Source organism: Pan paniscus, chromosome 4, assembly GCF_029289425.2.
Source record: "Pan paniscus chromosome 4, NHGRI_mPanPan1-v2.0_pri, whole genome shotgun sequence".
NCBI classification, from domain to species: domain Eukaryota; kingdom Metazoa; phylum Chordata; class Mammalia; order Primates; family Hominidae; genus Pan; species Pan paniscus.
In genome coordinates this window covers 114,168,207-114,195,920 of record NC_073253.2, presented here as the reverse complement: position 1 = coordinate 114,195,920, position 27,714 = coordinate 114,168,207, and the positions used below count along the sequence as shown (strand labels likewise).

General features: G+C 37.7%; 1 protein-coding gene across 2 annotated transcripts in view; it reads left to right on the top strand.

Annotated features, from left to right (window-relative positions):
- DTWD2 (DTW domain containing 2) overlaps nt 1-27,714 on the top strand; it is a 155,381-nt gene that overhangs the window by 57,286 nt on the left and 70,381 nt on the right. For both annotated transcript variants that reach the window (XM_034960376.3, XM_014344967.4), the window contains exon 4: nt 4,152-4,344. In XM_034960376.3, the coding sequence (XP_034816267.1) occupies nt 4,152-4,344 (193 nt within the window). The remainder of the gene's footprint in view (nt 1-4,151; nt 4,345-27,714) is intronic.

Sequence of the window (27,714 nt, the reverse complement as noted above, 5' to 3'; positions counted from 1 at the left end):
GGACTGCCATAATAAAGTACCACATACTGGGTGGCCAAAGAGGAGTTTATTTTCCACAGTTCTTGAGTTTAGAACTCCAAGATCAAGAGGCCAGTAGATTTGGTTTCTCCTGAGGCCTCTCCTTGGCTTACAGTTGGTTGCCCTCTCATTGCCTGTTCATATGGTTGTCCCTCTGAACAGGTGTGCCCCTGCCATCTCTTCTTTTGTGTCCAAATTTCCTCTTCTTATAATCATACCAGTTAGATTAGAATAGGGACCACCCTAATGGCTTCATTTTAACTTAATCACTTCTTTAAAGGTGATTTTTCTATCTCTAAATACCATCATATTCTGAGCTACTAGGGGTTAGGACTTCAACATATGAATTTTGGGGAGGACACAATTCCTTCTATAACAATCAGCTTTTGATTTCATTGATTTTTTTCTGTGTCTTCCTATTTTGAACTTCATTGATTTCCATCTTAGGTTTTACTCTTTCTATTCTTTTTATAGTGCTTGCTTTAGGCTTAAATTGCTCGTCTTTCTCTAGCTTTTTTTTTTTTTTTTTTTTTTTTAATTTTTTTGTCAAGACAGAGTCTTGCTACATTGCTCAGGCTGGTCTTGAGCTCCTGGCCTCAAGTGACCCTCCTGACTCTGGGATTAGAGGCATGAGCCACAATGCACGGCCCTATCTAGCTTTTGTTGTTGTTGTTGTTTTTGTTGTTGTTGTGTTTTTAAGGAGGAAGCTCAGACTGTTGATTTTCAGGTCTTTCCTTTTTCTTAATGTGCATTTTAATGCTATGAATATCCCTCTAAGCAGTGCTTTTGCTGCTTCCCACACATTTTGATAAGTTGTATTTTCATTTTCATTTAGTTCAAAATATTTAAAAATTTCCCTTGGGACTTATCTCTTGACCCGTGGTTTATTTAGAAGTATGTTGTTTAATCTCCAATACTGCGGAGTTTTCCAGCAAGTTTTCTGGCTCTAATTTAATTCCATTGTAGTCTGAGAGCTTACTTTGTATGATTTCTATTTTAAATTTGTCAGGGTATGTTTTATGGCCCAGAATGTGGTCTGTTTTGGTGAGTGTTTCATGTGAACTTGAGAAGAATGTGTATTTTGTTGTTGGTGGACTATTCTATAAATATCAATTAGATCAAGTTGATTGATAATGCTGTTCAGGCCAACAATATCCTTACTGATTTTTTTGTCTGCTTGATCTACCAGTTACTGACAAGGTTGTACTGAAGTCTCCAACTGTATTACTGGATTTGTCTGTTTCTTTTTTCAGTTCTATTGGTTTTTGCCTTACATGTTGTGAACAGTGAATTTTTAAGTACATACATGTTAAAAGATTGTTATGTCTTTTTGGAGAATTGACTCTTTTGTTATTATGTAATGCCTTTCTTCATCCTCATAAGTTTCCTTCTGATGTCTGCTTTGTCTGTAGTTTATATAGCTATTGCAGACTGCAGTTACTTTTTTTTTTCTTTTTTTTTTAAGACAAGGTCTCGTTATGTTGCCCAAGCTTGAGTGTAGTGGCACAATCATGGTTCACTCACTGTAGCCTTGACCTCCCAGGCTCAAGCGATTCTCCTGCCTCCGCTTCCCGAGTAGCTGGGACCATAGGTGCACGCCACCATGCTTGGCTGATTTTTAAACATTTTTGGAGAGATGGGAGTCTCACTGTGTTGCCTAGGCTGATGTTGAACTCTTGGGCTTAAGCAGTGCTCCTGCCTTGGACTCCCAAAGTGCTGGGATTACAGGGGTGAGCCACTGCCTGGCCTGGAATTATCTTTTGATTAGTATTATCATATATCTTCATCCCTTTTTTTTTCAAAAGGGCTTTATTGAGATGTAATTCACTTACCATTTAACTTACCAATTTAAAATGTACAAATTAATTGGTTTCTAGTATATCCAAAGATATTTGCAACCATCACCAGTCAATTTAAAATATGTCATCACTTCAAAAAGAAACCCTCTACCTTTAACTGTCAACCTACCTATCCCTATGCCCTCCGTCCTCTCCAACTCCCTGCGCCTTCCCAGTCCTAAGCAAACACTAGTCTACTCTGTGTTTCTATTGATTTTCCTATTTGTTATCCATATTTGATATCTGATATTCCATATAAATGAAATAATATATTTGGACTTTTGTGACTGGCTTCTTTCACTTAGCATAATGTTTTCAAGGTTGTAACATGTATGTTGTAACATATATTAGTACTTAATTTCTTTTTGTGGTTAAATAATAGGTAGAAAAAAGCTGTGGTAAGTAGTTTCTCTTGAGGGAAAGGCCTTTGTTATGGAGAATGCTGCGGGCTATTTCAAGATGGTTACTTTTCTTTTTTTTTCCTCTGGGTTTTGGAGTGTTTGCCCTGGAGCCTCAATTCTCTGATGAATCTAAGAAAAGTTGTTAATTTTCAGTTTGTTAGCATTTTTTTTTGTGAAGATGGGCTTGATGACTTTCAAACTCTTTATTTCTGAGCTGAATTTGGAAGTCCAAATTATATTTCAAAGAAAAATGATAATTTGTCTCCTTTCCCCTTAATAGCATTTTGTTTTGTTTTTTGCTTGTGGGCAAAGGGTATCTCATTCATTGTTTTGTCTCCAGTACCAAAAAGCTTTGACACATTTTTGAATGAATGTTGAATCAACTAACTCTATAACGGAACTGGATGATGGTGTAGGGGCCAAGGGGAACGTTCGTCTTCACCCTCTGAAGGTCTGCTGAAAATCATCTGACAAAAGACAAATTAAAGGGAGAAAAGGCATACAAATTTATTGACGTGTAAGGGAGTCTTATGAAATATAAGAACTCAGAGAAATGACCAGATAGTTGATGCTTTTATGTCATCTTGAGGTTTACAGAAAGAATAGGGGCTTAGAGCATGGCAAAGCTGGTTATTATGGCAAAAACATCTGGGACGGGGAGAAGAGGAGGCCTGGCTGGCAAAAGTGGTCTTGTTATGCAGATGAAACCGCACCGATAGCAGCCTTCATAGAGAATAAAGGGTAAATATTTCTTTCAGACCATTAAGGTTGTCAGACTTTCAGTTATTATTTCCTAGATCTGGACAAGGGAAGGTCCTCAGAGAAAGCCTGGCTGCCATGTGTTTTTCTCTACAGATGCAACAGCTTTTCAAGGCTACTGCTGTTTGCAAGCCCTCTAAACAGCTGTGTCAACATATGTCAAATAAGTATATTTTGAAGTGAAATATTTTGGTTTACTTCAATAGATAATATACGATGTTATAAGAAAAACTTCAGCCAAATTAAATTTAAAGGAATTTAATTGAGCAATGAACAATTTGTGAATCGGGCAGTCCCCAGAATCACAGCAGATTCAGAGAGACCCCAGGGATGCCTCGTGGTCAGAACAAATTTGTGGACAAAAAAAAAAAAAAAGGGAAGTGATGTACAGAAATCAGCAATGAGGTACAGAAACAGCTGGATTGGTTACAGGTTGGGGTGTGCCTTATTTGAACACAGTTTGAACACTTAGCACTCTGTGAATGGTTGAAGTATGGCCACTGGGATTGGCCAAGACTCAGCCATTGTTACAGGTGCATACTCCTAAATTAGGTTTTCAATCTTGTCTGCCTATTAAGATAGGTTAGGGTTCATCCATAAGGACTCAAATATAGAAGTATGGAGTCCTTCTCAGGCCATATTTAGTTGGCTTTAACAAAGGTGAATTTGAGAATGTGGCTTGCCTATGCAACCTAACTTCTCTTTATGGTTCTTCCATTGCTACTCGATTTTGCCTTGGGATTGTTAGGATTGTTTGTGCTAGGATTGTTAGGCAGTGCCAGTTGTTTACTTTGATAAAGTGGATCAGATTACACATGAAGTATTAGTGAGGAAAGGAAGAATTCTTTGGAAGGGCTAAAGTTATGTCACTGGCAGTTGGATAGAAAAGCTTTGATAGAGAAGAATAGTGAGGATTGGAAAGCCTAGAGGAGAGTGGCAGAATTGTGGTGAATACATCAGTAGAGAGTACACAAAATTTTGAGTCTTTTTAATTCATACTTTATAAACTAATACTTATATTTGATTAGACAAATGACTACATATAGGGAAACTTTTATTAGGAAATTCAGTAAGCATAATAAAACCTTTTTTCCTCACAAGCTAATAAAGATATATTTTTAAAAAACTTTTTCAGAGATCCTGAACTTTCAACTGTTTGCCGAAAGTCTGGTACATTAATATTATATCCAGGGGCTGAAGCTGCTAATTTGGAAGAATTTATATTAGATTCTCCTGTTTATCCTTCTACAATAATCATCATTGATGGTACATGGAGCCAGGCTAAGGACATTTTCTATAAGAACTCCTTGTTCCGACATCCCAAACAGGTAAACTAGTAATTTTAACAGAGAATAAATATAAATGTATAATTAGGTATATTGTGTATGTTTTCTGTGAAGGGATACACATAGATTTTTATATATGAATTTGGTGGTATTTCTGTGTGTGAATATATAGTACCTAGATATATGTATGCTTATGTTTATGAGTTTGAATATATATATATTTTGAATATATAAAATTTCAAATTTGTCATTTCTTCTCTCCTACTGCCAAATTTTACTGTAGTTGAGGCATTTGGCTATATTAAGAGTCTCTTAGACATTTAATCAGAGAAGTCTAAGGATTATTTTTATATGTATTAATGTGTTTTGTTAAGAAGCATTATCTTATTTAAATACTATTATTTGGTTACTGAATTACCTAGTTCTTACTAGGAATGGCTAAGTTTTTATTAAATACTTTTTGTCATTCATTATTACAGTTATATGGTTTATTCTTCAGTTTTTTGATGTAATTAATTATGAAGACACCTTTCTTAATATTGGTCCATTCTTATATTCCTGGAATGGACTCGACTGAGTAAACTATTAAACATTTTTGATATATTGCTGAAAATTATATTTTATTTAGTGGCATTGAATTATGTGTATTTTTGGTCCACTGTCATGTTTGGTTATTAAGATAATGTTAACTTCCAAAGTAAATTGGAGATATTTTAATATTTTTCTATGACCTGGAATAGTTTAAATAATACTAGAATTCCTTGCACCTTAGAAATTAGATGGAACTCATTGGTGAAATCACTTGGTTCTGTTCTCTTTAAAAATGGTAGCTTTTAAATTCTTCTTTCAAACTCTTCTAAGGAAATTATTCAAGCTTTCTACTTCTATTTAGATCAGTTTTTAATAACTTTTATATTTCTCTAGGGAATTATCTCTTTTCTCTAAGTTAGCAGATTGGTTGCCATATACTTATATACAGTCTTAAATAATTATTTTAATTACTCAGGAATGCATTTTTTTCTTGTTTTTAATCATACACACACAGACATAGACACACACACACATACACAAACGTTTTTTACACAAACAGATTCAAAAGGGGTTTCTCTATTTTATAGAACTTTTAAAATATAAGCTTTTAGGTTGTTTATATTGGCTATTATAGTTTATTTTTATTTCACTACATTGAACTTTTTTCTTGACCAATTTTATATTTCATCTTTTTGGGCTTATTTTCTTCTATTATTATTCTGATTTTATAAGATTTTTACTAAGAGTACTTCTGTAGACTGAATTGTGTTCCCTGTCCCTCCCCCGACCCCATGCATATATTGGAGCCCTAACTTCCAATATAATGGTATTTGGAGATGGGACCTTTGGGAGGTGATTAGATTATGAAGGCAGAGCCCTCATGATGGGATTAGTACCTTTAGAAGAAGAGACATGAGAGATACTTCCTTTTTGCTCTCTGTCTCTCTCCGTCTCTCTGTGTCTCTCTCTCTCTCTTTCTCTGTCTCTCTCTGCATGTGAGGACACAGCAAGAAGACTTCCATTTGCAAGCCAGGAAGAGAGCTCTCACCAGGACCGTGACCATGCAGGTGCTCTGATTCAGACTTCCCAGCTTCTAGAACTGAGAAATGAATGTTACAACAGCCTAAGCTGACTAAAACAAGTACTAAATTTCTTTATTAAGATTTCTGAGTTCTGCTAGGCTTGGTGGCTTGTACCTATAACTCCAGCTACTTGTGAGGCTGAGGTGGGAGGATCACTTGAGCCCAGGAGTTTGAGGTTACAGTGAGCTATGATTGTGCCACTGCACTCCAGCCTGGGTGCCAGAGAGAGACCCTGTCTCTAAAAAAAAAAATCACTTTCTTTTTTGAACAAAAGGGGCGAGATGGATGCAATATTTCCGCTAGTATAACTGTCACTGTATCCCATCATTTTGGGTTAAAGTGTTCTTTTATCAGTAACATTGATATAAGTTGTTTTGATTTCTTTCTACCCATGGATTATCAATGAATTCTTTTTTTTAAAATTTCAATAGCTTTTGGGGTACAAGTGGTTTTTGGTTACATGGATGAATTCTGTAGTGGTGAATTCTGAGATTTTAGTGCACCCGTCACCTGAGCAGTGTACACTGTACCGAATATTTAGTCTTTTACTCCTCACCTCCCTCCTTCCACCCAGAGTCCCCAAACTTTATTATGTACATCTTTGCATCCTCATAGCTTAGCTCTCATGGAATTTGGTTTTCCATTCCTGGGTTACTTCACTTAGAATAATGGCCTCCAGTTCCATCCAAGTTGCTGCAAAATGAACTTAGTTTGTTCATTTTTATGGCTGAGTAGTATTCCATGGTATATATATACTACATTTTCTTTGTCCACTCATTGGTTGATGGGCACTTAGATTGGTTCCATGTCTTTGCAGTTGTGAATCGTGCTGCTATAAACATGCCTGCGCATGTGTCTTTTTTTTCTTTTTAAATTGAAATGAGGTCTCACTGTGTTGTCCAGGCTGGCCTTGAACTCCAGGGCTCAAGTGATCCTCTCCCTACCTCGGCTTCCCAAAGTGCTGGGGTTACAGGCATGAGGCATCACACTTTGTTTATGTGTTTTTTTCATATAATGACTTATTTTCCTTTGGGTAAATACCCAGTAGTGGGATTGCTTGACTGAACGGTAGATCTACTTTTAGTTCTTCTTTTTTTTGAGATGGAGTCTTGCTTTGTCACCCAGGCTGGAGTGCAGTGGCACGATCTCGGCTCACTGCCAGCTCCGCCTCCCGGGTTCACGCCATTCTCCTGCCTCAGCCTCCTGAGTAGCTGGGACTACAGGTACCCACCACCGCGCCCGGCTAATTTTTTGTATTTTTAGTAGAGACAGGGTTTCACCATGTTAGCCAGGATGGTCTCGATTTCCTGACCTTGTGATCCACCCACCTCGGCCTCCCAAAGTGCTGGAATTACAGGCATGAGCCACCGTGCCTGGCCTACTTTTAGTTCTTTAAGGAATCTCTATACTATCAATGAGTTCTTAATTCTTAAGTGTTTTAACACTTTTCATCATTATTTTACTTTTATTTCTGATTTTTGGAATCGTGATAAAAGAGCATTAGCCACACTATTTTGAATAAGTTTATGATTTCTGTGTGAATAGGTACCTGGTAGATTTTTGTTCATGTTCTATTACTATAAAAATGTACATTCTCTATTTAGGGATGTAAACATTCATACTATTGCTTTTAAGTTTGTTAATTGTATTTTTCTTTATGTTTTTATTTTTTGGTATACTTGGACTGTTTGATACTGTAAAAGGATTATGAAAAGCTTTAGTGCTTATGTATTTTTAACGATGTTATCCCTGCATTCCCAGTAGTTTTTGTGTTATCTGCTCTGTTGTTGGGTGCATACAAGCCATACACTTAGTGAAGAATAACAATGGAACCCTGACTTCTGAGGTTTTAAACTTAAATTCTTTATAGTTTTTATTCCCTTTGACCAAAACGCAGACATTGTTTTTAGATGAGACTAAAATACATAACACAATTCTAAAAAATAGCTAATGCATTGAGTGCTTTGATGGAGCAGGCCCGATTACAAATGTTTTACATGTATTTACATGTATTATCTTTCCCCAAATCCCATGAGGTAATAAGTATTGGCATCTTAGATAACAGATGAGGAAACCAAAGTACGGAGACATTAAATAACTTGCTTTAGATCTCATAACTATTTCATAGCATAGCCGCAATTTGAACCCATCTTGTTAGAGCTAAAGCCAGTAGTCTCAACCACAGTGGTATACTGTTTCTAAATGGAAAACTTCGATTGTAAAATGATAGTGGCAATTGTAGTGATTTTATGATGAATTCTAAACTACCTTATGTAACACTAAAAGTTTATTTTAAAATATATTTTTAAATTCTTGAAAAATTGTCTGTTCACATTTTTAGTATATTGCAAGATTTAGTTAATTAGTAACCCTGTTCCCCAGCTTTTCTGGATGAAGATAAATTCATTTAATTACATAATAGGCTTTCCTAGGGGCCTGCCTTAGTAGATGGATACAAATAAGTTAACATGCCCCTTTCATGGGTAACTGACAGAATTTCGACTCAAACTAACTTAAACGAGGACATATATAGATCATGTACCGGTGAGGTTCAGAGTGAGTAGGAGAGGCTTCAGGCTTTGCTGGATCTGGTTCTCAGGCAGTTCTGTTTTTGGGGTATGCTTCTCTTTGTTTTGGTCTGATTTTCTCTTATGAACAGACTTCTTTACTGTACTGGAAATTATCTGTAGGAAGCAGGAGATTAATATCCTCCTGGTAGGAGATACTTCCAGTATGATATGACATGCTCAGTAGCTAAACTGCTGATAAACAGCTGTGTGAGACCTGGACCGGTTAGAGGAGTTCACCGCCCCTGTCTGTTGGTCTGCCCTCTGCCTTTTTGGAAGACTCTTGAGAATCAACCAGAGGAGTTTTCCTGGAGGTCCCAGGTAGGGGAGGGATACAGAATCTGTGTCTTCTGACTAGTGTGAAGCCACACTGGGCTGCAGAAGCCAGTCTTCCCAGCAATTATGACAGCTCTTGAATTTTTTTTAGAATTTTTTATGCCCTTCCGAAGCATTTAAGTGTTGTCTAACATGTTCCAGTGTCTGTCTGAGGTGGCTTATAAAAGCAGGGACAAAACTTCTATTATTCAGAGTCAGGCTGTTACCGGTGGAAGAGATCCGAGTTACCCTGAGTTACCAGCAGCACATCTGTGCAGGTCTGCAGCAACTTCAGTCCTTGCCTCCTCAGAAGAAAGACTTTGAAGGACATAAAGCAGGAAAAGAGACCGAGGCACGTTTCAGAGTAGGAGTCGAAGTTTATTTAAAAGGCTTTAGAACAGGAAAGAAAGGAAAGCTTACTTGGAAGAGATCCAAGAGGGTGCCTGAAGGTCAAAGAGAATGTTTTACCTTGATCCTAGGGCTTTATAGGTTCGCCTCTTTCCCATGATTCTTCCGTTAGGGTGGGTTTCCCGCATGCGCAGTGCCTCCCTTACCCTTGGAGCTCATGCAGTGTGTTTAGCAAGTTGCATACATGCCTGTCTGAGGCTTTCTTCCCTTTTTCCGGTGGTGTATACCCAGAAGGTCATATTTCGCTATTTTGTCTCTTAGTGAGCATGCCCAGGAAGTTTTTTCTCCCTGGCATCTGCATTCAACTAACACTTTAATGTTAGTAGCTGTGGATCATCAGGAAATGGCCTCGCTCTGGCGCCCTGAATGGGCTGCCAAATTATCATTTTTAGAGGGGGCAGTGTGATAATTGTCAAACCTCACCTGATATTCCTAGTGGTTAGGGGGAGAGCTCTCTCCTGCCCTGCTCATGCCTATCTAACTACCTGTAACAAGGTGAGAATGAGGTACAATTTATAAGGTGAAGTAAGGTGAAATTTCATTTCAGTGTTTCCAAAAACATGATTATCATTTCACTGAAATGAAATTTTCCCAGTGTTATAAATTGCCTATTAAAAAAAAAAAGCTTATTGAATGCCTACCTGGCAGTATATACCAGGCAATGTGCTGGTTAAAAAAAAGAATAGAAATACAAACTTTTGAGGAGTTCTCAAAAAAGAAAAATAACCTGCTGGTTTTATTTATGCTAACAGAAAGATGGTTTCTCTTTCCCAGAGTAGAATCCTGGATGGCCCTTTTATTGAGGTTGGGGTGGAGAGTGATACCGTTATTGACAAGAGGACTGCATGAATTAGGAAGTTCCTCAGAGGACGTGGGCTGTTGTTTTCAGAAGGATGATTTAAAAGTGTGACTAAGCAAACAAAAAACTCACTGTATGCTATAGTCTACTGTATATAGTTTATTTGTAAATATAGTCTTTTGCTTATTTTTTTTGTTTACTCAAGGTGCTTTTTATAAATGTTTTAACAATTCTCTCTTATAGTATTGTCTACAAAGTAAAAATGTTAAAAGAAAATTTAAATCAGTTTTTGCATAAGTTTCCCAAATCTATAATGTTGTTTAAAATAATTCGGTTTTATTTCTAAATGTAGTGTTATTTTTTCTTACTATGCTTCAATATGCATATACCCCCACCCCTGTTTTTTGCATAGAATTATTAGTTATTACTTAGGTGATCCATTCGGTTTCTTTAATAGTGTAAAAATTTTGCTCTAAATGTATGAGAGAAAAATGGCAGAAAGGAAACAAAAATCAGAATTCAAGTCCAGAGTGTTGTGTTTATAGAAGAAATATAGTTTTTTCGCCCTCCTAATCAGTAACTAACCATATGTGAACTTCATACTTACATAATTGAGGAATGAAAGAATTGTAATGCAAACCCATTAACTTGGCCTCCTTTTAATTTTGAATTCTAATATATCCAGACCATTTGGCAGTGAATCTCTTTCCCAGAGGAATTTTATACACAAGACCCTTGACATTTGCTAGGAATAAATCCAAGGTGAATATGGAAATGTTTGTAGAGGCTCCTGGCTTTCTTCATAAACATATTTCCATGGAGTAGTTGCATATCCTTTCTCTACTGCTGTTAAAATGTCCACTAAAGCTTAATTTCTCACTTGATAAGCAGAGCGCTGTTGGGAGCACTCATTGGGTAAAACATTTTTATGAGAACTTTTTCTTGTGTCCACATAGAGCTGTTACAGACTGCTTTATGTTATATATCTGATCTATTGCCAAACACATCGTTATTCTTTTTATTTTATCCAAAACTTCAGTTTTTTAAATCTCTGTCAGCATTCAGAGTTGGTTTACATTTTAACACAGTCTCATTGAGATGTAGATTCTGAATAGGCTATTCTACTTACTGTTCGTTAAGTGACTTCTGTACTGTATTTTCCAGGAAATATGCTTTAAATTAGTGCCACAGCAAAATAATTTCATGTTTTGAAATGTCTTCCTCCTTTGGGGGAGAGCCAGAACCCTTGAGTGTTAAATTCAAAATGCCCATGGTCTAACAAATCAGTGATTTACTTTTTACTTTTTTTTTTCTTTTTCTTTCTTTCTTTTTTTTTTTTTTAAGAGATGGGGTCTTGCTCTGTTGCCTAGACTGGAGTACACGGGTGTGATTATAGCTCACTGCAGCTTCCAACTCCTAGGCTCAAAGCGATCCACCCACCTCAGCCTCTGACCTCAGTGGTGGGACAGCGGGTGTGTACCACCACAGCTGACTAATTTTTAAACACTTTTTTTAAGAGAAGGGGTCTCGCTATGTTGTCTAGGCTGGTTTTGAACTCCTGGCTTCAAGCAATCCCCCTGCCTCAGCCTCTCAAGGGATTTACTTTTTTACCTTTGCATATTATTCATGATTTTGTTGGCAGAATATATCCACACCTCTGGATCTTTTTGGCTTCTGTTTTAGGGTGCTGTGTACCCCTCACAGCTAGGAGGCTTATCTCTGAGGTTGTAGATAGTATTTACAAATAGAACTTGAGTTAACTTGAAGGAACATTTGCTTCCATTGGGTGTATGATTTTGTGTGATAGAATAGGATATAATAGGAACTATGATCTTCCTATATGCAAAAGGATAATTTTAAAAGGGTTATTAGAGATCTTGACATGGAATTCTCTGCCTCCCTACTTCCATCCATTCTTTATTGAATTCTTAACTGTGAACTCACTTCTCTTACTGGGTTACATAGATAATTAGTGGCAGATATGAAACTTGAATCCAAGTTTACTAACCCAGGTCATGGAAAAAACAAAGAACGCTCCCCATTTACTTTATGAATGTAGCATAATAATATCAAAAATTGACAATAACACATAGATATAAACAGACTAATCTTATGAATATAACTGTAATATTTGTAAGTAGTATCCTGGCCCACAAAATCTATCATAATGTTTTATGAGTTAGTACTATATTTTATAGAAATACAATTTAGTTCAATATTTTTGAAATTGTGATTTCATTGATTGATGCTGAAGAAGAATTAGATAAAATCTAAAGTACATTTTTAATTTAAAAATGCCTAATAAAAAAAGGATTAGGAAGATGTGCATTTTCTTAATCTAGGTATTTCAACAAAATGAACTGTGTTTAAAGCAAAAGTTAATCTCTGCCCCCATTCCGGGTAACCTCACACCTGTACTTCCCTACCCATACCTTTAGATATTTAGCGTTAAAAGTACGTTGTGTTTGCTTCCGAAAGTTTTTCTGTGTTCAGATATACTACAATAATACTATATATATAATACAATAACATATCATAGATATAGTATTCTTTATCTCTTTTTTAAAAAAAGAAACAGGATGACAGTGTAATATATATGATACCCCAGTTTTCCTTTTCATGGGAGCATTCCTTGAAATTAATGTATGTAGATATGTCTTAGTTGGCTTGGGCTTTTTGTTTTTTCAGGGTGTTACAACAAAATACCAAAGACTGAGTGGCTTAAACCAGCGGTCCCCAGTCTTTTTGGCACCAGGGACAGGTTCTGTGGAAGACAATTTTTTTCATGGACTGGAGGTGGGGTGGTGGATGGTTTTGGGATGGTTCAAGCATGTTACATTTAATGTGCACTTTTTTTTAATTTTTATTACACTGTAATATATAATGAAACAAAGAAAGGAGACTAATTGGTGGGGATCCTAGTTTTCTACTACTGTTTCAAACAATCCAGCTTCAGGTGACTATATCTTACATGTATAAGCCTAAGATTTTATTTGAAGTGTGAAACGCCACTGTTTGTAGGACAATTTAATTATATGAGAATAAAATTTCAAATATAGTATAAATATGAGATGATCTTTGGTTCAATATAAGCATAGATGGTAGGAAAAAAAACAGGAATGATAAACATCATAATGTTTAAACAGCATTGTGGTAGACAGCTATCATATGCATGGCTGAGTATAATCATCTCCTGGAAATTCCCTTGTTATGAACCTTATATATGATACAAATTACAGCTCAGATTGTAAATCTCCCATATGGGGAAACAATAGTCTGTGAATATTTTCATGTTTCTGCACACTCATGATTTTTTGAGCATAGAACACTTGGCCCCTCCATTAAAGGATGTATGAATGGTACACATGCCTTTGAAGTTTGAGATTGTGTGTTGATCCAGAGCCATTTGTTCACATTCTAAAGGTGGTAGACCTAAAGAAGCCATTAGTTTGCATTCTAATGGTAATAAAACCTGAGTTATTTGCTCATACTTCAAGGGTTTTAAAAACCTAGAAACAGTTTTCTTCTCTCCACAGAAAGGATTTGTTTACATTCTCTGTGAAGGAAAGGAGGAGCACATGTGCTGGCAGTTCCTGTGTAAGCTCTGCATTTGATAATTTCAGAGTTCCTCTCCTTTGCTTCCAACTCTTGCACCAGCAGATGATGACATCTGCTTTCACTATTTTGCACCACAGGGAATCGGGGGAACTGGCATAAGTTGCTCTGTGAGCAATTAAAAGTCTGTCTCTCATCTAGAACCTGTGTTTCCTGTCAGGATAATTAAATAAATATATGTATGTGTATAATATCCAGTCTCTCTTGCAGCTAGGCATCAGACAAATGACCTCTACTTTTCAGATCAGAGCCACCTGTGAGTGAGACTTTGGCAAGTGACAGGAAGGGGCCCTATTTAAAATCTCCATTTTTGATGTATGAGTGGTGGCAAATGTGTCTTGTTTTTGGTTATGAGAGTAGCAGCAGTAGCATAGGTTTTCCAGTGGTTGTGAGGTCACATTCCTTTTCTTTTCTTTTTTTTTTTTTTTCCTGGTAGAGACAGGGTCTTACCACGTTGCCCAGGCTGGTCTTGAACCCCTGGGCTCAAGTAATCCTTGTGCCTTGGCCTCTGAAAATGCTGGGATTACAGTTGTGAGCCACTAAGCCTGGCTGAGATCACATTCTTGATGCAAGAGTGGTGTTGGCATTGGTGGCAGTAGCAGTTGCAATAAAGTTGGGCTCTTGGCATTGGATGATGGTAAAAGTAAGAAAGCATCATCTTCATCAGGCCTTCTGTGGTAGCTTCGGATATTGCTTCTGGGAGTTTAACTTTGATTCTGTTTCTATAATTCTCTCAATGATTTTGTGAACTGCATAATAAAGCCCTGTTCTTTTTTTTTTTCTCTTGAGACGGAGTCTCACTCTGACTAACTTGTCACTCACTCTAGTGTTCACCAGGAGGCGGAGCTTGCAATGAGCCGAGATCATGCCACTGCACTCTAGCCTGGGCGACAGAGCGAGACTCCATCTCAAAAAAAAAATCAAAAAAAACCTGACTGATATAAAATGTCATCTCTTGGCGGTCAGATTGTCCATTTGATGTTTCTTACCTTCTTTTATTTTCCATATGTTTTCAGTGAGCAATGTATTACTTGTATATTTAGAAGAACAAACAAAAAGACTGAAGGGATTTAGGCTTCTGACTTCTCTGCTTCATCTGAAAATCTAAATAATGAATATATTAGTCCATGATATGGTTTAGCTGTGTCCCCACCCAAAATCTCATCTTGAATTGTAATCCCCATGTGTTGGGGGTGGGACCTCATTGGAGGTGATTAGATAATGGGGGCAGTTCCGCATGCTGTTCTTGTGATAGTGAATGAATTCTCATGAAATTGGATGGTTTTTTTTTTTTTTGAGAGTCTTGCCCCATTGCCCAGGCTAGAGTGCAGTGGTGCGATCTCGGCTCACTACAACGTCTGCCTCCTGGGTTCAAGCGATTCTCCTGCCTCAGACACTTGAGTAGCTGGGATTATAGTCATGCACTACTACTCCTGGCTAATAATTTAGTAGAGACAAGGTTTCACCATGTTTGTCACTCTGGTCTCGAACTCTTGACCTCAAGTGATCCACCCATCTCAGCCTCCCAAAGTGCTGGGATTATAGGCATGAGCCACTGTGCCCGGCCAATTGGATGATTTTACAAGGGGTTTTTCTCCCCTTTGCTTGGCACTTCTTTCTCCTGCCCCCATGTGAAGGACACGTTTGCTTCCCCTTCTGCCATGAATGTAAGTTTCCTAAGGCCTCCGGAGCCCTGTGGGACTATGAGTCAATTAAACCTATTTTCTTTATAAATTGCCCAGTCTTGGGTTTTTCTTCATAGCAGTGTGAGAACAGACTAATATTGTCTCTGAAATGGACTATATTCTTGCATTTGAACATAGGTGCACTTATTTTGATAAATCCTTAATATGACCTAAGAGTCAAAAACCTGGCTGTTTCTTTTTCCCTTCCCTATTGTTTCTTTCCATGTGTTTTATTTTAGGGAAAGGGACCCTCATCACCTGTTAGAGCTACTCTTTTTGTAAGATGTCCTTTTGTAAAATGTCCTTCTTATTTTCTTTCAGTTATTAAGACATGCAAGTGAAAAGATTGTAGTTCCTGCACTGTCATTGTCTGGTAATAGCACATCAGCAGTTAACTTAAACCCGAATTTGAGATTTCTTGTCTATCTCAACTATCTTGCTACTTGGTTTGGTAGTCAAATTATAAGCATCTACATATAAATAATGTAATAAAACTAGGTTAGTATATTATTATATTTTTGTCAGTTTAAAATACTTTTTGTGATACCCAAGTTAGGATGAAGGGAGGAAACTCAATTTCCATAGATTTTCATGAGGTTCAGTTTTATTGATGAGTATAATTGTAATTAGTTGTAGTTCTAATGGGGTCAGAAAAAAAAGCAAGTATTCCTCTGGATCTTTCTGATCCAGAGTTAGTGACATTAGACTCTCGACACTAGAGTTAGTGACAAGTTAGTGACAAAGGCTATTTGGATTTTATTCTGAGTAATAACTATGACTAAAATTGTATCATTTTAGATACGTAAGGAAAGCTTCTTCCACATTAAATTGAAAGGCAAAATCATTTCTATTATGTTTCTGTTTTATTAGATTTACTTTCTTTTAATGTCTTTTTTTTTTTTTTTTTTTTTTGGGACAGAGTTTCGCTTTTGTTGCCCAGGCTGCAGTGCAATGGTGCGATTGCCACTCACTGCAACCTCTGCATCCCGGGTTCAAGCGATTCTCCTGCCTCAACCTCCCAAGTAGCTGGGATTACAGGCATGCGCCACCATGCCTGGCTAATTTTGTATTTTTATTAGAGATGGGGTTTCTTCATGTTGATCAGGCTGGTCTCGAACTCCCGACCTCAGGTGATCCACCCACCTCGGCCTCCCAAAGTGCTGGGATCACAGACATGAGCCACTGCACCCGGCCTTAATGTCTTTTAATAGACTAGTGATGTATTATAAATCAGAGTATGGGATCTCTTTTATTTACTGCCACTAACTAACAACAAAAAAATAATCATGGACCACATATCCTTTGTTTCTGATTTTAGATAAAATGTGAGAGTAAACACTAGAAGGTGACAGGCAAATCAGATAGGCAACAGAGTTGTCATTTTTATACAGCTAACCTTTTTATCCAGCAATCTTCATACTGTGGGTCTGAATGCTTCCTTGAGATATTAGTTGTCTGTCTTCCAGTTGGCCCAGATCTTCAACCAATTTCTCAAGTTTCTGAAATGTGAGTGAGTGGCTTCATTTAATGGCCTTAGTAGCTACCCTTCCCTCAACCCCACTCCCTTATTGGGAATTTACTTTCCCTTTTGTTGTTTATCCAACTTCTTTATCTTTAAGAGTGCTCATTCACGTTGCATTACTGTTGTGGAGTAGTTCCTATTTGGATATCAGAACTTCCTCTTACTTTTAGAATTATCCTCCATATGTTGACACAGTCAGTCTTGATGGTAAAGGACAAGGGTAACCAGAGGACTAGATCCTGAAATACCTAGAAAACCATCAGCCACTTACTCTTTTACTCACACACCTAGATGGAATTCTTAGTGATTAGTTGAAATTGTAGGCTTCTACTCACTACACATGGGAAGAGTTTAATTGGATTCAGTTAAATTTCAAAGATTAGGCCGGGCGTAGTGGCTCACGCCTGTAATCCCAGCACTTTGAGAGGCCGAGGCAGGCTGATCACAAGGTCAGGAGATCGAGACCATCCTGGCTAACATGGTGAAACCCCATCTCTACTAAAAATACAAAAAATTAGCCAGGCGTGGTGGCGTGCACCTGTATTCCCAGTTGCTAGGGAGGCTGAGGCAGGAGAATGGCATGAACCTGGGAGGTGGAGCTTGCAGTGAGCCAAGATTGCGCCACTGCACTCCAGCCTGGGCGACAGAGCGAGACTCTGTCTGAAAAAAAAAAAAAAAAAAAATTCAAAGATTAGCTTACATATGGGTTATTTTGGGGGCTTGTCCTGGTTAGTGGGAATCCTTATTTTTATTTCTGATTTTAGTGAAAGCCTTCTAGTACCTGATCACTAAACATGATATAGGCTTTTTTTTCCATATTAAGAAAAATATATGTATTTTTTGAGACAGAGTCTCACTGTGTTGCCCAGGTGGAGTGCAGTAGCCCTGTCTTGGGTCACTGCAACCCCTGCCTCCTAGGTTCAAGTGATTCTCCTGCCTCAACCTCCTAAGTAGCTGGGATTATAGGCGTGTGCTGCCACGCCAAGCTAATTTTTGTATTTTTAGTAGAGACAGGATTCTATCATGTTTGTCTCGATCCCTGGACTCATGTGATCCACCCACCTTAGCCTCCCACAGTTCTGGGATTATAGGCGTGAGCCAGAAAAATTAAATTTATATTAATATATTTTTGTTTTATAAGGATTTTAAAAAACCAGGAATGGTGACGAATTTTATTGAATGTGTATTCATCACCCAGGATGCTAGCCAAATGGCCTTACTCCTTTGATTTCATAATTTAGTGAATTATGTGAATGCTTCCTAATATTGAACTGTGCCTGCATTCCTGGAAGAAACCACCCTTACTTGTTTTATTTTACTTGTTTTAAGTGATAGAGTCCAGCTTTACTGCTTAAGCTGGAGTGCAGCTGTTATCTTTTTAATGTATTGCTGGATTATCTTTGCTAATATTTTGTTTTATATTTTGCCAATTAGACTGTAAATGCCATGAGAGCAGGATTGGTTGGTGCAAAATTAATTGCTTTTTTGCTGTTACTTTTAATGTCTTATTATATTTACTGTAGTCAAGGATTTTGCGTTGTACCTGTGCTCAATAAACATTTAAATAAGTAAATAATATAATTGATATGGGTGTGTCTTGGTTGGTTTGTGCTGCTGTAACAGAATACCACAGACTGGGTGTTCTGGCTCACAGTTCTCGAGGCTGGGAATTCTAATATTAAGGCACTGATAGGTTTGGTGATTCTGATTCCAAGATGGTGTGCTTTGTCCTCAACTGGTGAAAGGTGGAAGGACAAAAAGAGAGTAGGAGAAAGAACCCACTCCTAGAGCCTTTTTAATAATGATGGTATTAGTCTATTCATGAGGTGGAGCTTCATGACAGAAATGCTTACATTAGACCCTACCTCATAACATTGTCACATTGGAGATTAAGTTTCCAACACAAGAATTCTAGGGGACACATTTAAACCAGAGTAAGGCGAAACCACCAAGGATACAAAACTGCCCTAGGCTTTTATATATCTGATAAGAAGGCATATCTAAGGTCAGTGAGACAAAATCATAAACATAAAATACAAAGAAAAGGTCATGCATTAATACATATTAATTTATTTCATTTATATTTATTTTTATTGTATGCTTGGTTTAACTTTCACTTTTTAATGTTCTTTTGCTTTTTTCCTTCTCATAAAATGAAAATAAAAACCACTATACTACCAGCCTAATTGGCAGTTTTTTGTTAGTTGTATTTTATCAAGTTTATTACATTATTATTTTCATATGATACAGCTTTCTTTGAAAGATTAAACAGTTTTATTTGGTTTTATAATCATGTTTGCCAGTTATTTAAATTGTGTTTAAATTGATTTATTGCTCACTACTAGTACTTTTTTCTGTAGTTTCCCAGTTTTTATGACTTACGGTTATTCACTTCTTTAGTTAGCTAGACTGTGTTTTTAACACAAACTTCAGGAATATACAAAGATTTCGTTCACTTCTTGAACTCTCATATACTTAAGAATCTTTGTTCTTGTGACAGGTGAAATGCAGTTTGGTTTTGTATATAATTCTTACTTAACATCTTTTTAATTTTAAAACTCTATAGACCATACTCACTGATGAATCAGTTCTCCAGAGAGAAACACACACACACACGTGTGTGTGTGTGTGTGTATGTGTGTATATATATATATATATATATATATATATGGTTCATGTGATTATGGAAGCTTGATCAAAATTTGCAGAGTATACCAATAGGCTGAAGACCCAGGGAAGAGTTACAGTTTGAGTCCAAAGGCGATCTGCTGGCAGAAGTCCTTCGTGTTGAAGGAGCTCCAGGTTGGAGTACTTTCACCCTTCCCTAATGAGCCATGTCCCTGGCCCCTACCCTTCTAAGCTAGGGACAATTAGAAGAACGTTTAACCCATTTATACCTGAGGTGGCAATATTTTGAATTTTTGCAATCAGACCTTGGCGATGACCCTGAGCAGTAGGATATAAATAACTCCCACATGCTTTGCATCCCAATAATGGAACGCTAGGCATAAGTGGGTTAATTAGAATGTCTTCCACTTCGTAATGAGCCCTAACTATACCTACAAACTATCAGCACCGAGTGTTGACTTTCGTTGTGGATCAAATTAAATTGCATCTTGTTGATAGCTTTGGTATGTTTAGTTTGTGTTTAGGACTTTTCTCGTTTTCAATATAGATCCATTAATTCACTGATTAATCCATACATTTACCCAATTCATTTGCATTTCAGCTACGTTCCTTTAATGCTATAAGTTACTGGTGAATTCTACTGTTTTTCTCATGGAGTTTATAGTAAGCTGGGGAAAAAGACAAAAATAAACATAGTAAATAAAATATTGCCATATATATTTCAAAGGGAAGCAGCAGGGGACTGAGATGGAGAATACCTGGAGAAGAGAAGCCCTGTCAGAGGAGCTGACATTTGCTCTGAGTCTTGAAAGATGAGGCAGAATTAGCCATGAAAAAAATTGAGGAAAACATTCCAGTAGAGTAAAACAATATGGGCAAAGGACCTGAAGTGAGAAAAAGCTCTGCATGTTTGAGGAACTGAATGAAGACCGGGGTGGTTGGAGCTTAGTGAGAGAGGAACAGAATGGGTCAAGATAGGTTTGTAGGGATAGGCTTGAGCCAAATGCAGGGCCTTGTGGCCTTAGTAAGAAGTTTGGATTTTTTTTTCTAAAGGTACTGTGAAGCCATGGACATTTGTTGTTTTTTCTATCTTCTGTACAGTTCTCCCTTCCTTTGAAACACCACACTGATCTTGCTTTGGGTGGAAATCACTCCTGCTATTTTCAGTCCAAGTACTTCAGGTGGAGATTTTTAAAATCTAGGCTCTAGGCTATAGTGATTAGTTCAGAGATAGATCTGTGTCCCAAATCAAAACAATTACATTTAATCAGAGTGAATTTGGGATTTCTGTTTGAGTCAGGCTTCTGCCAGCTTACCTTATGTCTCTGTGAGAGTAATTACCAAACAGTGCCCCTCTGATGGATGAATTATAGAAAGGTGTCCTCTAATGCATAACTTGCTGAAGATGGCTTGGTGTGAAGAAAAATATGCCTCTTTCTCATAGATGCCAGAGCTGAGTGACGTGTTGGTTAGATTCAGTTCCTTTGCCCCCTTGTTTTGGTACCTTGTGTGGTGCACCAAATGCACACCCACACATATGCCCCTGAGTAGGGATAGAAATTTGTAGTTGCTGATGGCCATCTTGCCACTAGTGAGAGTTGGTCTGTGAGAGCAGAGCCAAGTACAGAGATAACAGCTAGACGAAGATTGGGTCCTGTTGATATTATTTGAGTTGTTCTCCAGTTTCATCCAGCTTGTCGCAAATGGCAGAATCCTTTTTTAAGGCTGAATAATATTACATTGTGTGTGTGTGTGTATATGTGTGTGCATGTATGTATATACACACACCACATCTTATTTTTATCTTTTCTTCCATTGAAGGATATTTAGGTTGTTTCCATTACTTGGCTATTGTGAATAATGCTACTGTGAACATGGGAGTGCAGATGTCTTTTCATGATTCCGTTTTCAATTCCTTTGGATATATACCCAGAAGTAGGATTGCTGGATCATATGGTAGTTCTATATTTATTTCTTTGAGGAACTTCCTTACTGTTTTCCATACACTATACCAATTTACTTTCCCACCAACAGTGTATAAGGATTCACTTTTCTCCACATCCTTGCCAACACTTGTTATCTTTTGTCTTTGCTAATAGCTATTCTAACAGATGTAAGGTGATATCTCATTGTGGTTTTGCTTTATATTTTCTTGATGATTAGAGATTATATACCTGTTGACCATTGACCATCTGAATTTCTTCTTTTCGGGTGCTCCAGTGGCACAATCAGTTAGTGTGTAGTACTTACATGAATTTCTTCTTTTGAGAAATGTCTGTTTAGGTCATTTGCTGATTTATTAATTGGGTTGAGTTTTTGCTATTGAGTTATATAAGTTCCTTATGTATTTTGGAGTTTGTCATGATCAGATATATGGTGCTGTGCTCGAATTTTTATGTCTCTTCAAAATTTGTATTTGAAACCTAACCCCCGAAGGTGATGGTATTAAGAGGTGGGGACTTTGGAAGAGGTTAGGTCATGAGACCTCTGCCTTCATGAATTGGATTAGTGCCCTTATAAAAGAGGCCTGAGGGAGCTTATGTGTGCCTTCCCCCATTTGAGAGCACATAGAAGGTGCCATTTCTGAGAAGCAAGCCCTTACCAGACACCAGATCTGCTGGTGCCTTGATCTTGGACTTCTCAGACTCTGCTCCCGAACTGTGAACAATAAACTTCTGTTGTTTAATTACCCAGCCTAAGGTATTTTGTTATAGTAGCTTGAATGGACTGAGATGAAAATTGGTGCTGAGAAGTGGGGTGCTGTTGTAACAAATAACTAAAAATGTGGAGGCAGGTTCGGAACTGGATAATGGGGAGAGTCTGGAAGAATTTGGCATACATGCTAGAAAAAGCCTACACTGCCATGAACGGAGCATTAAGGGCAATTGTGGTGAGGCCTCAGAAGAAGATAACTGCAGAGAAAGCCCCAGTTTTCTTAGAGATGGCCTAAGTAGTCATGATTAAAATGTTGGTAAAAATGTGGATAGTAAATGCCATTCTGATGAGGTCTCAGATGGAAATGGGAAGATTTTATTGGAAATGAGAGGAAAGGCTATTGTTATAAAGTAATAAAGACCTTGGCAGAATTGTGTTCGTGTCCTAGTGATTTGTGGAAGGCAGTACTACTGAGCAGTGAAAAAGTATATTTGGTGGAAGAAATCTCTAAGCGAAGTGTTGAGGGTGAGGCATGACTTCTCTTAAATGCTTATAGTAAAATGCAAAAAGAAACAAATTAAAGATGGAATTTATAATCAAAAGAGGAGCAGAACTTTTAAAGATTTGGAAAATTGTCACCCTGGCCATGTTTTAAAGAATGAAAAAGTGTGTTTGGGAGAGAGCATCAAGGGTATGGCTAAATGAATGTTCACATGTTATAAGGAGATTGGTATAGATGGGCAGAAGCCAGGTGCTGTTCACCAAGACAAGGAAAGAATAACCCTGAAGTCATTTTGGAGACCACTGGGCCTGCTACTCTCATCACAAGCTTCAGTAAATGAATATCTTATGTGCAGGAGGAGAGCACAGATGGGCTGACTGGAGGGCATATTGTAGCATACTATGGAACCAGGTCTAGTGGCATGGAGTGCTAAGTACGGGGGAATACAGTGGCTCCAGGTCTGAGGCAGGGGCACAGTGTCTTGTCATTTCAGGCAGCTCTCTGTGTTATTGTCAGCTACATAGTCATTGGTGGCAAGAATTGTGGGAGGTCCTTGGTAGCTGTGAGGGCTGTTTGGACTCTTATCTGTGCTTATGGATCTGGCACTGGGGCTTCAGCCCTGAAATCTGCATGTGTGCGCTTGCAGGGTCTGATTGCAGCAGTGTGCACACTGGTGGAAGCTGAACCTGGTGGCAGGGCCCTGGGGTGGTAGTGGACATGTGTGGGGTGGCTGCCCTGGTTCCCAGGGCTGGGTTGCCCATGGTGATGCTTACTAAGGTAGCTTAGGCAAGTGAAGTCTGAGAAGGTGAAAAACTGGTAGGCCCTTGACAGTAAAAGCTGTTGGGGGTCTGCAGTGGCTTGGCTGGCTATTGGTTTCCTCAGTGGTGAAAGCTTCTTGAGTCCTCTGCAAAGCAGGCCTCTGGGGTTCATGATTATGAACACTTGAGGTCCTCAGTGCTCACAACTGTGGGGCATCTGCAGTGACCCCAAGGGCTGTTGAGTTGAGTTTCTCCATGTTGAAAGGTGTTAGAGTCTTTTGCTGAGAAGGCCACAACCTGCCATGTGGTTGATGCCAATAGGCCACACACTTCTTTGTTCCTAGCTGTTTCCAGGTGACTCAGCTCTGCGGGTCTCCCCATTGATCTGGGTGGAGTATAACTGCAGCAGAACCCTAAAAAGATGGAGAAACTGGTGCTTACCTTAATCTTTTCTCTTGTGAAGGGAACTCGGGTCAGGGAGTTTCCTTGTATTGCTAAGCACTGTTGGCTTCATTCAGGAAAAATGAGACTGTTTTTACCATCTTTGGGCAGTTATTTTTGGGCTTTTGCTCTACTGTGTTGCTGCAGCTCCTTAACTCCTGAGCTCTTTTAGAGCTATTTTCGTTTGTGGATAATAGTTTTTTGTGGGTGGAGGAAGGCTGGTATCTCCTACTTTGCCTTCTCACTGACGTTCTTTCTGATCAATTGTGTTTTAGCTTAAGTGATTTGAGTTTAATTTTTCATCACCCGCAACTGAAATGTTTTAACTAGAAGGGCGGTGCAGTCTTCAGGTTACATTTTCTTTTCTATTACTTTTGTTCATTTTGATGGGTATCAGTGAGTTGGTGTTTTTTTTTTTTTTGGTGGTGGTGGTGGTGGTGTGGGATGCATTTGTTTTGTCGGTTTCCCTAGAAGTTGGTTTATCTTGCATTCATAATTCAGTCTCTACAAATTTGAATTTACTCATTTGTTATTTATTCTAGGCTATATAAGACATGGTTTGACATTAGAAGATATGTGTTTGAAATCTGTTTTCTTAATTACTAGCTCTTTGACTAACACAACTCATTTAATTTCTCTGAGCCATAGTTTACCCAGAAATGCAATGAAGCTTGGGTTTTTTGTTTTTGTTTTTGGCACTCATTGATGTATCTAGGGTGTTAGATACACTGGCTGCCAGCTGTTTTAGCTCCAAGCCAGGCATATATGAGGCAAAATGAAAATCCAGGGAACTCACCCATATCACTCCTTGGTCCTGAGGATCCTGAGGTCCCTATGCAGGTCTTCTTTCTTCTCATCACTTTTCAGTCTTTTCAGGTTATTTTTTATATGTAATGTCCAGTTTTTTGTTGTACTTAGGAGGAAAAACAGGGAAAACTACATCTGTTTCATCTTCATGGACACAGTAGTCCTGAGCTCATTTTTAATAAACATGAAATTAAATAATTTTAGAGGTGCAAGGCATCTTCATCTTCAAGGCAAGTTTGTATGGTCCAGTGATGGTTAGTTTTATGTGTCCACTTGAGTGAGCCACTGGGTGCCCAAATATTTGTTTAAAAATTATTCTGAGTATTTCTCTAAGTATTTTGGAGGAGATTAACATTTTTATTGATCGAGTAAAGCAGATTGTCTGCCATAATATGGGTGGGCTTTATCCAGTCAGTTGAAGGCTTGAATAGAACATAAAGACCGACCCTCCCCTGAGTAAGAGAAGAATTCTCCAGCAGACTGCCTTTGGACTTCATCTGTGCCACTGACTCCTGGGTGACCTTTGGACTTTTTTTTTTTTTTTTGATATGGAGTCTCGCTGTCGCCCAGGCTGAGTGCAGTGGCACAATCTTGGCTCACTGCAGTCTTCGCCTCTCAGGTTCAAGTGATTGTCCTGCCTCAGCCTCCCGAGTAGCTGGGATTGCAGGCATGTGCCACCATGCCTGGCTAATTTTTGTATTTTTAGTAGAGATGGAGTTTCACCATGTTGGCCAGGCTGGTCTTGAACTGCTGACCTCAAGTGATCCGCCCGCCTTGGCCTCCCAAAGTGCTGGGTTTACAGGTGTGAGCCACCATGCCCAGCCTCTTGGGTCTTGAACCTGCTGGCTCACACTGCAGATTTGGGCTGGACATCCTCCATAATTATGTGTGTCCTTATAAGAAATCTCTTTCTCTCTCTCTCTATATATATCCTAATAGTTCTGTTTCTGGGGAGAACCCTGACTAATACAAGTCTAAAATAACCACTTGAAATGTTGAACAAAAATTAATCCCAATGCAGTTAAATGAATTCCTAATTAGGGTCAGCTAGTTAATGGCAAAGCTATATTTGAAAGGAGAAGTGGGGAAACTTTCTAATTCATAGGAAATGATGTTGTAATATACTGCATGGTCCACTTGATGTGAGTACCTTTAAGCATAGTTTCTATTCGAGCATGGTTCTGTGGATTATCATTTAAAGTAAACAGGAAAATTTCCAGGTGAAGAAATGTTAGCATAGTTTGTCATCATGTTCCCAGTCTCATTTTCTTTGCCTTTGGAAAGCCTGATAATTGTAATTTGTCCCTCTAATTCAGTGTTTAATTACCTTTTCTTTCCATAAAGTCTACTAAAAATGTTATGTAACATTGCCTTATATTTATTTTGGGACTCAATAATTCTTTTTCCATTTTTTATAACCCACATGCAATAAACTGCACATGTTTAAAGTGTACAGTTTGCTAAGTTTTGACATACATGCGCACTTGTAAAACCATTAATGCAATCAAGATAATGAAGATATCCATTGCTCCCTAAATGATTATCAAGGGATTATCCCTTTGGTAATCTTTTCTTCCTACCCTTTCCCTATCTTTAGGCAACCATGATCTTATGTCACTATCGATTAGTTTGAATTTTATATAAATATAATCATAGATTATGTACTCTTAATGGCTTCATTTTATTAAGCATAATTATTGGACAATTAATTTTTGTTGTATGTATCAGAAGTTCATTGTTTTTATTGCTTAATGGTATTCCATTGTTTGCATATTCTACAATTTGTTTATCTGGGCATCTGCAAATGACCATTTGGGTTGTTTTCTGTTTTTGGCTGTTACAAATGAAATGGTTATTAACGTTCATATACAAGTATTTGTGTGGACGCATGCTTTCTTTTTTTATGGATAACTACCCAGGTGTAGAATGGCTCAATTCTGTGGTAGGTGCATTTTAAACTTTAACAAACCAAACTGTTTTCCAAAATGGCTGTAGTATTTAACATTTTACACTCCTACCAGTAGTTTATGAGAAATCTTGTTTCTTCTTATCTCCAACAACACTTGGTATGGGTGGTCTTTGAAATTTTTGCTATTCTAATAGTTGAGTAGGGATATCTCATTTTGGTTTTACTTTTCATTTGCTATTGACTAATGATGTGGAACATCTTTTCATGTGCTTATTTGTCATCTTTGGTGAAGTGTACATTCACATCTTTTGCTCATTTTTATATTGTTTTGTTTTCTTGTTAACGAGCCTGAGAGTTGTTTACATATTCTGGATACAAGTCTTCAGTATATGACTTGCAAATGTTTTCTCCTAGTCTGTCTTCTTATCCTCTAAGCAGTCTCTTGGGATGTGCAGAATTTCTTAATTTTGATGAAATTCAGTTAATCAATTTAAAAAGTCATATACATGATTTTAAAAAATAAGGAATCTACCAGATTAGTTAGCTCATTTTACTTTTATGCATGAAGGGTGGGAAGAGATAAAATTTTAAAGCCTTTCTGGTTAGCAAAGCCATATTTATAAAAAAAAAAGTTATCCAAAGACAAATATTTTTATCTTCATAAATAGAAATGTCATTAAAATAGTCTTACCAGGGCAATCACTTTTGAAACGAGACAACCAATTAAAAAACCAGAGTTTTTTAGATATGGGTTAGAATCACAGGACATAGATTCTTTGAATCCAGATGGCTTGAGAAACAAATAACATTTGTAAGAACTGTTTTATCATAGAAAATAGAGCAGGATGATTGCAGTTATAACTTTATACACAGCTTCTATACTAGACTTATGATGTGAATGCTTTCAGTTCTATATCTTATCAGGACAGGCCCTCTTACTCAGAATGTTATACGCTCTGCAGCTGCAGGGGAGAGAGCAGGAGCATCTCTTCTCATCTTTCTGAGACTCCTTTCTGAATTCCTAATTAGCAATTCCTCCAGTTGCTAATTTGGAGGGCCTGTGTTCTTAAAGCTAAACTGGAAATTCCATTAGTTATTAGTTCCTTGGAAAAAGGAGCATTAAATATTTACAATGTGAAATAAAAGAGAAAATATATTTTAACAAATCAAATGTGGGTAATGTAGTGT